We start from the raw sequence: 12,590 nt of genomic DNA, 5'->3' as shown, positions 1-12,590 counted from the left end.
GTTCTCCCTATTTTTCTTGCCTTTTGGTTAGAGATCGAGAAGAGAGGTTGGCAGCTCTTACTGCAGCTCAGCAAGAAGCCATGGAAGAACTACAGAAGAAGATTCAGCTGAAGGTATGAAAGGATACATTAGTTGAAAAATACATCCATTTTTCTTTGCACAGTTTGATTCCACCGTAATTCAACGTGATTTTTCTTCGTTGCTTTGATTATTTTCCATTCAGCATGATGAAAGTATTAGAAGGCACATGGAACAAATTGAACAAAGAAAAGAGAAAGCAGCTGAATTAAGTAGTGGAAGACATGCTAATACTGATTATGCACCAAAACTCACCCCCTATGAACGAAAGAAACAGTGCTCCTTATGCAATGTGATGGTAAGTTGGATCCAGGGAAAACTGTTGGAATTGCTGGGCCAACCCAAGCCATGAAGGTACAAGTTGTGCTTCACTCACAGATGAGAGTGTTGCACATCTACTGTGTCCCCTCTGCTCTGCACCTTACTCTGCATTCTTCTGTCTGTGTAAATCTATAAAGATGGGTTAGGGAGGGTTTGAAAGAACTGTAGAGTTGTGGGTGGAGTGGAGAGTGTGGGCAGTGCCCAGTTATTACCTGTCTCTGCCAAGAAAAGCAAGGATCCTGGAGCATCAGATGGAAGGTGGTTTAAAGCCAAGTAAGGAATGTGGTTCTTTACCTAGCAGGTAGCTGAGCTGTGAACACCTTGTTCTAAGATCCTGTGGATATTTGAATTTGCTGTGAGTTCAGGGGTTGATTGGACAGGTTTCATTGGATTGAAGTTCACTGAAGGATATGGAGAAACCACATCAGACTCAAGAAATTCTTGAATTGAGTTTGGTTGGATGCTTAAAAGGGATGGAAGGGAAAATTAGTGTCTGCTTTGTCTCCTCTTTTCCTTCATTGTCTTATTTTTTGATCACTGATGGAAGCCTGGCAGATTTCCAACCTCCCAGGATATCTCTGCTTGTGTCTGCCCTTCCCTGTATCCCAGGAAAAATGCAGAAGAGAAGCCATACACTCACTGAGCAGGAAGATGGGAGATCTCTTCTTATTGATAACTGGTTTCACTGATTTGCAAGGACTGTGCATTATTGCAACCTTATATGCTACTAAACACTATTTCCTGTAATTGCTGAATTGAGCAACATTGCTTGGGATCACCTCAGGCAGTGCTGGAACAGAAACTCAGGCTCAGCAGACTGGAGTCTTGCAATACTCACTGATCATGCATCTCAGAATGAAAATCCAATACATGGAGTTAGACTGAAGTAAGAATGAGATGAGAAGCCAAGATTTTTTAATCTGTTATTACACTGCTGGCTAGCAAATCATTCTGTAATTTACTCCTAAGTCCTGCATAAAAGATGTTTATGTAAATTAGGTTGAGGAGTAAAGTACTGTGCTTGAATTTTCTGAACATACTCCTGACAAATTGGCATATTTTTTATTATATTTTAAATACTGTTATTTATGGATGATGGAATTTGCAAAGGAAAAATAACTATTAAGTCACTGTCATTACAGATTTCATCAGAAGTGTATCTATTTAGCCACATTAAAGGGAAAAAACACCAACAAGCTGTGAGAGAAAACAGTAGTATACAAGGACGAGAGCTTTCAGATGAAGAAGTGGTAAGTTTTGTCATATTTTTTATATTATCTCTAGTTTTAAATGCCATTCAGCTGAGTAGCCTGTGAAAGTCTTGAGAATTCTTATAAAGGAATTGAACATTTAGCTTGGGAATCATAGCAGACTAATGAAAATAAATGAAAGAAACAGTGCATTCAAATGCTTCAGGCAATTGCCATTTGAAACAGATTCTCTATAAAATGTGACAAATCTCTATTAATCAAAGGCATTTTTCATCTCACTATAATCCTTTTATCATAAAAATCTGGTATGTTGCAGGTGTCGGCATCTTGCATTTTTCCTTTGTTCCTTCTTGTTGCTGAAAATACCTCAGTCCTTCCTTACATGGTCAGAGTGGTGTCCTGTGCATCAAGGTCCAGAGTGCTCAAAACTGTAGTGCTAAATTACTTTAAAATGTAAGGTTGGAAATGTTTTTTAAGTATTAACATTGCTAAGAAGAGCAATAGTTAGTTTTTCAGTAGCTTCTTTAGAACAGTTGGCACTTCGGGTGATTTTTAGGAATTGAGGATGTTTCTTACTAAATCAAGAGACTGTGCTGTAGAAAACACACCTGAATTGTTGTCTGGTTTAGTTATTCTTTGCTGCTGCCTGAATTGAACTACAGGGTTGAGTCAAGGCCTTTTCTATGGGAATTTGAGTTCTGCCACATCCCAAAAGAATTGTGAATGCCTGTGTATTATACCTGCCAGGGGTCAGGAGGACATACTGAGCAGGCCAGTTCTTCAGTGCTGATTCAGGTTTAACTTGGTCATGTTTGGAAATCTGTTTCCGATGACACCGTTCAGTTGTCGTAATTTTTTTCACTTTCCTTCACAGTTTTTGTTACTATTTTATGTACTAAAATATCTGTGTTTACAGCTTCTTACATCCAGTTGTAACATCTTTACTTTTCTAAAAAGCTTTGGAGAGTTAGGTCTCTGAGGTCCTGAAACCCACAGGGTTGGTTCTTGGTTATCACTGAAAGAACAGAAAAAGATAATTGGAGAGATACAGGAGTCTGGAGGTTAAATGTTTGCTGAGCTGCACTTTGCCACCCCTTCCCAATTGTAATGAAAGTACATACACTGTTTTTTCAGCTGCTTTTTTTCCTCTTGGACAGTGGTTAGTGGGCAGTTGTGTGATTTTGGATTGGGTGTTTAGGTGCCAGGCATACCTCACTGGATGTATGGGAGGAGGCTCCCTGCTGCATCCCTTTGCCTGGAAACACAAGCTGGGAGCCAAAGTGTGGCCAGTCTGTAGCACTGGGATGGGCTGGGATCTCTCCAGCCTTTGCTGGTGTCTGTCTGGCCACTGGTGACTGAACTGTGGTTCTTGCTGGGCAGCTGGCTCAGATGAATCTGGAGGAAAACAGTGAACTGGATCTCCTTTTGATTTAGCATTATCCACTCTGATGTGGATAACAATTCCAGCTTCCCGAAAAAGGCATTGCTCAGGACTCTTCCTTTGCTCTTTCCATTCCACACAGCTCTGCTCTCTCTCACATGCAGTGGTAGCTTTATTTTTAAGGAACTTGGGAAGCAAATAATATCATATTTTTCCTTTTGGACAACCTGAACCCATGTTAGATGGTGACAAGACATGCTCTGGTGATCTCTGGTATCCCAGGAAATCCCAGAGCAGGGCAAGGTGTGATAGACTCTATTCTGGCATAGGGAACATGTACTTTCCAGCATATTTTCTTCATGTACCAACAGCTGCTTTTGCACCCAGCTGATGGAAACAGAAGTTCCACTAGAGGGCACAGAGATCCTGATTTTTGTGGGGTCCAACATCATGTGCTTAAATCCAGGGTTTCTCAGCAAAAAATTTTGATGTGAACTTAAGACCAAGTTTAAGGCTAAATGTATGTTTCTCTTGAATAATAGTGCAGGAGAGAAAGGAGAGAACAGTTCTAACTGAATGAACAGTTTGAGGATTATGATAGTGGATTTTAATATTCTTCAGGGAATGCATAGTATTTAGCATGCTGGCAACATATGGATGCTTCCACTGTTAAATATTTTATATATTATGTATAGCTATATTTCAATTAGTCTGAGTATAACATTCTGAATTATATTCTTGTAATCTGAAATTTCTTTGGCTTGAGGCCCTCTCTGCTTTTCATTACTTATTATTTTTTCCAAAGAGCAGTAGTAAGATATGCATGTTAGGGATATGGTCACTGCAATGTAGGAAAGTAGTTTTATTTATTGGAGCAGTCTGCTTTGTGTACCTCTTTATTCAGCATGCACAGTTAATGCCACCTCCACAACTAAAGCCTTCAGTAACTTCTCAAGTTTTGAAATAATTGAGAAAAAAAATCAAGAGTATTACATAGAAGTAAAACCATATCCCAGGGAAGCTTTATAATACCCATAGTTACTTATTTATCACTGTTTTCAATTTTTTAGTCAGTGAAGGTAACTCTAGTGAGAACATACTTGTACTACTTAAAGTTATTACTTGTCATCTGTGATGTCTTTAGATTATATATGTCTTGCCTGTGACCCTTCTTCTTTGACAGAAAAGATTTTATTTATATCACCTTTGACCTAATAAAATTTCACCTTTAACCTTATGCACTTGACACCCCAGATAACTTACTCTTGATCTCTGACTCATTTTGTGTTCAGCCTGCTCAGTATAATAGGGAGCTGCCTAGAAAGAAAGCTTTTTTGAAATTGTAATCTGAGCATAGAATTTCTTTGTTATTACTTGAGAAATCACAGGACTTGAAATATTTTTGTCTGTATTGGTGTCTCAGAAGGTAAGATTTAGGTATCTCCTTAAGACTTCAAAAACTGATTTAAATAAATGATTGTATCATTTCTCTTCACATGGTAAGGATTGTTTTTGCTTGATTTGACTGTAAACAGAAAGTTAAAAACTGTACTAAATGGTCATTGACACTGAATTTTCCAGGCTGGGTGGATGCTGGGATTTGATCTTGCCAGATGGAAAAAGAAACTGATACATTCTAGGGCTTTTCCCTTTGCTGTAGCATTTATAAGTTCTGTACTTTTACAGACATTTTCAGAGATAAAAGCAGACTTCATGTTGGAGCAGCATCCCATTGTTTTGGAATTAAACATGTATTATGTTTAATTCCATCATGTGAGGTGAATTCACTTGTGGCTGTGATGTGCTTGGTGGAACACACAAACAAAAGAGTTTTGCTTTGAAGGTAGATACTAAAAATGAAAAAGCTTGAAGTTCTTTCTCAGATTGTGTGACAGCTTTGTTTCACCTCAGCCTTTTGGGTGAAAATCCCCTCATTTAGGGGTTTATTAGTCTCCAGCTGAAACAGATGGAGATTTCTCTTACAGAGAACACCTACAGGTTTTGAAACATTTTGAAACTTGTGCAAGCAAATTAAAGTTCTATTCACATTTTTTATTTCCTTTGTAATTTCACTTTTCTCTGGCCTTTTATAGATAGATGAATTCACATAGTTGGTGAAAACTCTTCCAGCAGGCTAAAAGCCATCTTTCCTTCCCTCCCTTTCTGAAGCTTTCTCTGTCCCACGTGCTTTCCCCGTGCAGTAACAACGTTCTGTCTCCATTATCTCTCCCTGCTTAAATGCCTGGCTTCTTCCAGCAAACTCTCAGCTTTCCCTCCTTTTTGCATTGCCCTTTTCTGGGCTATTGATTTCCCGTCCCCTCTCTCAATATCCATATTGCTTTCAGCTCAGCAAAGGATGTAAACAGTGTAAGCAATTTGCTTTCATTGACTTCACTGGAATCAATTAGTATGTTTGTAGTCCTGGCTAATTACTTTGCTGAATTAAAGCCTGTGTGACACAAAGACCTCCCTGAGAAGGTGCCTGTGAAAGCCACAGGACAACACCTGGTGATTTCATTAGGCTGAGGGGTCTCTGCAAGGACCTTGTAGATGTTTGCTCCCACTTGTAGCTCCTATTGATTCATTTTTATGCCCCTCTGCTTTCCCTTTTGTCTTTGCCTTTCTTGCCTGTCCTAGTTTGCCTTGAGAAATACCCCTAAGATCAGTAATCCTTACAGCTTGCTCCCTTTGAACCATTGTCCCAGCTCTTGTCTGTATCTCCTGGCATTTATTTATATGCCATGGTTTAAAGGTACTTTTAGAATATAAATCATGTCATGCCATGTGGTCTATGAATGTTTCCAATAAGTGAAAAGTACTTCTAAAAACCAGATGAAATAGATAACTTGGCAGGAGTTGCTTAATTTATATAAGGTGCATGCTAAAATTTTATGTATTCTGAAGCAGGATGGAGGAATATTAATGAACCTTTGTTTGCATATGTGAAAAATCTGCTTTTTTTTTTTTATCAGGGAAGAAAACTGACTCTATTGTCGTTATATAAATGAAACAAAGAACTTCTAAGAGGTGTATTTAGATCAAATGAAAACATAATCCCATGATGGAGCAGAGAGGTGGTTGTTGTCTGAAGACTGACAGCACTAAAATGTGAGGATTTATATAAGGACATGGTTGGTTGAGCCCACCCACGTTCCTTTGAAAAAACCAGCTGGCCAGTGCCTGAAGCTCCCTCAGGAGTGTTTGCTGCCCAGTTGGCCAGGGCTGCAGTGTGAGCCTGCCTGGCACAGCCCTGCCCAGGGCCCAGGCTGTGATTTACAGCCTGTGCTGTGCTGGCAGCTCCCCCGGGCAGGCTGGTGCTGCTGCAGGACGTGCTGGGAGCCAGCCTGGGCAGGGCTGTGCCAGCCAGGTGGGGGTCACAGCCAGCACAGCACACGGGCAGAGCTGGTGTTCCTGGCAGCTGGTATTTCTAAAAGCTTTTTAGGGTGAGGAGTTGTCGTTCTGAAAGAAATGGAGCTGTTCTCTCAAAGTTGTGTTCTGCTTCCGTTATTTGTTGCAGAGGAAATTACTGATGGAAAGAGATGTGGGAATAGTTTCATGCCTTACCCTTGCTCTTTTTCTTCAGTATTTACAAGGAACTTTCTTGTCTGGGACATGATGATGCCTGGAGTTTGCTAAATTTTTTTTTTTAGTTTGCTATGTTTTCATTAACAATTAAATATAACTATTTTTTAATTGCTTCAGCCTTAACAGTATTAAAAAGGATGCATTTGTTTTCCTTTCTGAATCAGTGTTTTCAAGTTCTTCTATTTAAATGAATAATAGTGTTCTATGAACTCCTTTGGTAACCTGTCTGAAAGATATGATTAAGCAAAGTGGAAAATAATAATAAAGATTATTAATTTTTTAGTGTCATCTAATAGAGGAGTTTGAGGTATTTGTACCCACAGGTATGTGGTCTTTTAAAAATTATTACACACATTAATAGTTCTCTTTTTTGTTCTGGAACACGTGTGTGTTACATGTTTACTTGTATTGACAGAGTCACTGAATGGTTTGGGGTGGAAGGGACCTTTAAACTCATCTTGTTCCCACCCTCTGCCATGGACAGGGACACCTTCCACTACACCAGGTTGCTCCAAACCCCATCCACCCTGGCCTAGGACACTTCCAGGGAAGGGGCAGCCCCAACTGTGAAGTCTGTGTGCCCAATGTTTGCAGCCCTGGGGTGTGTTTGCACTTCATCTCTGGGGATATTTGCCTGCTCTGTCAGACCAGTGCAGTACAGGGAGATGATCCTGACTCAGCTCTGGTGGTACAGAGCACTGAAGCCAGTCCTGGGCAGTATGGTGGTGCAAACTACAGTTTGGTCATATGTAGAACAATATTCCTGTGTCTTTTATCCCCAAACTTACAGAATATAGGCTTCATTGTAAAGTCATTTTTTTTTTCTTGGCATCTGATTATAGTTCTCCAACAGTAGCCCATTTTTCTTCTCTGTGGCTCAGTGGAAGCAACCTGTAAATCACTTGCAAACAAGAACTCCCCCATCCCAGTAAAGCCTCAGGTTCTGGTTGAGTTGGCTTTACTCAATGTTTTTTTCCTGAGGAAGGAAGGATTATTTTTTAGAGAAGGGTTGTGTGTTGCTAGAGGAGTGGAATTGGGCCAAGCATCTGTGGTCCATTTTTTGTTTATGGATTTTTCATATCTGTTGGATACCTGTGGTCCTTTCAGCCCAGGAACTCAGACCATGTCATTCTGCTGTGAGTGCTTCTCTCCTGGAAGAAGCTGTCACGAACAATCAAGTAATTAGAAAGTCTAATCCACGGTGCAGCTTGCAGAAGGTCTCTCAGTGCTCCATACATCAATTCTGCTTTGTTGTACTTTGTGTAGCAGTAGCTTCTTACCTTTAATTTATTATAAAGTGTTGTTTCTCTTGGCAAAAACGTACGTGATTAATTGTTTATTGGCTGTGCCTTTAATTGTGATAGATCAGTGCCTGCAGCTGCACTCTTCCTCTTTTTGGCTTGGATGTCTTGGATATTCACAGCCAGTAAGAAAAACTACTACTGGCAGGGCCAAGTGCACTCTCATCTCCCTGTTTCTCTCAGTTGCCCTTGCAGCCACAGGATAATGTCAGTGCCTTCCAGCTTTCCTCCCTCGTCTGCAGGGATGCTTTCCATGGCCAGGAGGCAGAATTCTCATTCTCACAGAGGAAACACCTTTACTTTGCTTTCTGTTGCCCCATTTTGGAGCGACAAGTGGGAAAGGGAATGATATTAAAAATTTGAAGAAATATCTGACCCTACTATTATGAGTATTATTTGCTATTTATCTTAGTGGCAGACTGTTGTATCATTGAATTTAAGGACAAGCAAGGTGACTGAAAGTCGGTACTAGAAGTAAAAATAGTATTTAATTTGGGCATGCTGAAAAGCAGGATCATGAAAAAAAATTAATTAAATTCAAGATGTGAAGGAAATAGTATGTGAATATTCGTTACTTTATAACCTGTTTCTTCATATATGTATCAAGTATAATAACTCTTATTAATGGTAACAGGTAAATACCTTTTCTTAATCTGAATCTTCATATTTTGAAGTGGATCATCACTTGTGGTCTTATAACAGTATTTGATTTCTTTATGATTAAGAATTAATGATCATTTGTGTTTCAAGCTGTCATTATTTAAAATCGAAATATGCTTCTGATATAACTCACAGTCTGCTTCAGCATCTGTTTTCCATACTAAATATTGTCCTAGGCTGTGAGGAAAAAATAAAATACTGAGGAGTTTTGTTGAAACATGTAGTAAAATCATGAACAAATATTCCTGTGGTAATGTGATTTAGAACTGAACCTTTAAAAACCTTAAAAATTTGGCAAAGATATCCCATAAGTGACTATATACACAAGTAAGAAACCATTATTCCTGACATTGGTAATAAATATTGAAAACATATTTAAATGATTTTCTGCAGTTATAGGGGGGTGTTTATTTTGTAACAGGTAGAGGTGTAGAACCAAAAGGTATAGTAGCCTTCAGAATAGTTACCAATTGATTTGTTAGAATATATTCCTTATGTACCTTACCCTTATGGAAAATACTCAGTTTATGCATTTTTTATTAAAATGGTAAATGAATGACAGCCATTATTATATGATATAAGCTACTACAAGTATTTCTTTATATATTAATGCTGATATGAGGGGGCAAGTAACAACAAGTGTTTGAGTGCTCTGAATATGGAATTGAGGTAAATAGCTAGAGTCAGATGTTTTTCAAGTTACCTTGGTCTGCAGAATTGGGTTACAAAACTTATAAGAATGCCTTTTCTTTCAGAACTTGGGGATTCAAGGTTGGAAAGAATACAAAAATAATAAGAATAACCAGTCTTATGGTATTCTGGCACTCCTGCTTCAGTTCTGGCCAGAATCCAGAAATATGGAAGGGAATGAAAATGAAAAAATAACAGAGGAAAAAACCTCTATAAACTCTTCAGATTCAGGAAGGTCATTCTGGCTCAGTTTGTCGAGTGAAAGTCCAGTGGCTGGGAAGGTTTTCCACTTAAATGACATGGTTAGTTTATAAATAATGGGACCAGGGTTAACTGAGCCCTGACTCACACTTTGTGCAGGACAAACCGACAGGGGACAGTCAGACCTTCCCCTGCCTGGAGCTGGACAGAGGATTTCACTGCAGAGCTGCTCTGGGGGACCCTCCAGAGCTCAGAGGAGGCACCAGACAATACCTGATGTGCTGGGTGCTGGTCCTGCCTGCTCCTGCCAGCACCTGGCTGGGTTTTCAGAGCCTGGCTGTTCCTGCACGTGTGGCAGAGCCAGCCCAGACCAGAGTGTGCCCAGGAGCACAGGGACTGCAGTTCCAGCTGCCCTGCAGCAGCACAGCCAGGCTGGGCTTTTCTTCTTGGCTCAGAGGCTTTGCTGCAGGATTGTCCTGCCTACTCAGGCTTGCCCCAGGCAGAATTCATGAAAAGGCAACACTTACTTAACAAGAAAGGAACGGGAAATAAGTGTTTGTGTTGCACTTGGTCCTAACTTCAGACTGAGGAATTTTGTTGGGAAGGATTCTGTTTGGCACACTGCACAATTTAATAATGTTCCTACGGATATTTGCTGAGTAGTGAAATAATAGCTTATATGTAATACAGACAGCCAAGAAGTGTCATAGTCAGAGATGGGGTAGGAACATAATTTTGCAGTTGTGTTCTGCTTTGATAAATACTTACATATCCAAGGTTTCATCTGCAAGGACACAGATACGTGGATGCTGCTGCTGGAATCAGGATATTAAATGGGTAGAGCTAGTGAAGAGTATTGGTGTTGTGAATAGGTATTGTATGAAGACGATGTCAATTAGGAAATTTCTTCTCCAGCTGTTGTATTTTATATAGATTACTGAGGTTCACAATCCAGTTTATGGTATGGTTTTCCTCATCCAAGCAGAAGTGGACCCTACTCAGCTATATAGCATTTCAGCATTTTGTAGTATTTGCTACACTGCTCGTGGAAAAACTTTGCAATTCTATTTGTTCTACAGTCTGAAAATGTATTGCAGAGGATATTGATTGTAATGCTGTTATTCCTGTAAATGTAAATGTCAGGTAAGAAAAAGGAGTGTAATTCAGTGTAGAGAGAAAAGCTTGGTTATAAGAAGTGCTTAGTCAACTAAAATTATCAACTTCACGATATGAAACGAGCAGGGTAGATTTTCTGTTTCAGGCAGTTGAATGGGACTAGGCAATAACCAGCAAGAATGTGACTTCAGGGGTGACCTTATTAGTTTTAGCTCTAATGGTTTTGGCAACTCAGTTTCTCTTGTAGTTTGTAGATGAGGCCCATCTGTCTCATTTGGGAAGTTTCAGGATTCTCAATGACTGAGAGTCAGACCGGTTGAGGATGGAGGGAGAAGGGAGGAAAAGCAAAGTCATTTTTTGTAAATAACCTAATTTCTGTCTGCTTCATGGTGGCTGCAGTTTTACATGTGCATTTAATGTTAGTCTTTATCACCTTGCTTGTAAACCAACTATTGGAACTTTTACAGGAAATTTATGTTGTTTTAAAAATTACTTCGGCATTATATAAAAATTATTAGAGGTTATATGGCTTTGTCAAATAACAACATGTGTCTGTACAGAATGCAGTTCAATATCACCTGGAATATATTTACTATGTTACTTTTCTGCTTCATAGCTTTTTCAGCTAGAGACTGAGAGTGTCCCTCTAAGAAGCAGGTCCAGTATACCTGGGGATTTTTAGAAGTAACCCTAAGCTTTGATGAATGCACATAAATAACACTGGAGAGAAATAGCAGGAGTATTTCTACTCTCAGGGGTTGCTGAGCCATCATCATCTTAGTATACACAGAGGAACATACACAGGGGATCATGAAGAAATACATTAGCCCTCTGTTCTTGTTTCCATATTTTGCAGCTGTACATCCCAGCATGGAACAGTCTGGCTGCTCTTTGTGGCACAGATTCTGCCATCTCTGGGAAAGCTGATCCCTTGTTTTGTGCCAGCATTGATTTCAGCTGTGGAGCTGAGAGGATGAGTAGCAAGTATGAGAAGGGATGGCAGAAATCTGATACATAATGACCATCATAGCTGGTTCTGTTTTAATCCTGAGATAGGGAGTGTTCTGTTAGGACAGAACCAGCAAAATTCATAAGCCTTTAAAACAGAGATTTAGAGAAATTGTGCAGCTAAAACTGATAGGACTGAAACCTCACTGAACATTTTCAAGTAGGTGTGAATACAAATCTTAATGACAGAAGATTTCAGTAAAAAAGAGCCTCTACTTAATAATGCTTTGCATTTTTAATGGCCTAAATTCTCCAAAGGTCTGGTGCTTTACTAAGACCTGGGGATTTGGGGTCAGAATGTGCTCAACATAGCACAGAATGAGGCCAATAATGACCCTTCACTTGTCGTAAAGACAAACTCAGAATGCTTTTAGGGAGAGGGTAAATTAATTTAGTCTCAGAAATTCTTACAGCATATAGCATTTACTTATATAAAAATAATAACATAAAATAGTGAAAGGCTTTCAGGAAGAAGTGACTGGATTACCCAGTTATTCTGCATTACCTTTATTAGAAATACACCCCCTGAGACTGAGGAGTTTCATTATGGCTTAAATGAAAGTTTGCTTTGAAAACACTGCACTAACCTCACTCCCTTTGGTTGTTACTTTTGTGATATGTTAACCTGTCCAACTAATGGCCATGTAGGTAAAATTACTCATTAATTTAGTTATTTAAAGGATGGGACATCCTGTACTTCAGTGTGACTCAGTGGATTTTCAGACCTTAATATTTTCAGGTAACTGGTGGGAGGTTGGGAGTAAATATTTTCCCCCTGCTTTGAAGGGTGCTGTGGCAGCAGCTCTCTTCAGGTACCAGTTGTCATCCAACACCAAGCTATTAATTTTACTTGTTTCACACCTGAATGGTGTCGATCTGCCCACTGTGCTAATCCCACACTTTGATCTGGACCTACAAGAAGTGACTGTTTTTGTGACACAAGGTATTATTACTCTAGTCTGCCTTTAATGAGCTGTATGCATGAGGTCTGATAATATCCCAAACCGCCACACGTGAAAGCTGAGAACTCTGAGAACC

The 12,590-nt window shown here is 39.5% G+C and overlaps 1 protein-coding gene across 1 annotated transcript in view; it reads left to right on the top strand.

Annotated features, from left to right (window-relative positions):
- The window catches only part of SCAPER (S-phase cyclin A associated protein in the ER), a 142,215-nt gene that overhangs the window by 46,577 nt on the left and 83,048 nt on the right, over positions 1–12,590 (top strand). The window contains exons 18-20 of the mRNA XM_051770357.1: positions 32–113; positions 224–376; positions 1,542–1,649. Of these exons, the coding sequence (XP_051626317.1) occupies positions 32–113; positions 224–376; positions 1,542–1,649 (343 nt within the window). The remainder of the gene's footprint in view (positions 1–31; positions 114–223; positions 377–1,541; positions 1,650–12,590) is intronic.

The sequence above is a fragment of the Manacus candei genome, unplaced genomic scaffold (assembly GCF_025592945.1).
Source record: "Manacus candei isolate 608988 ecotype Guabito, Panama unplaced genomic scaffold, ASM2559294v1 h1tg000119l, whole genome shotgun sequence".
Lineage (NCBI taxonomy): Eukaryota > Metazoa > Chordata > Aves > Passeriformes > Pipridae > Manacus > Manacus candei.
Note: the sequence above shows the minus strand (reverse complement) of the source record. Positions and strands in the feature narration are given on the sequence as shown.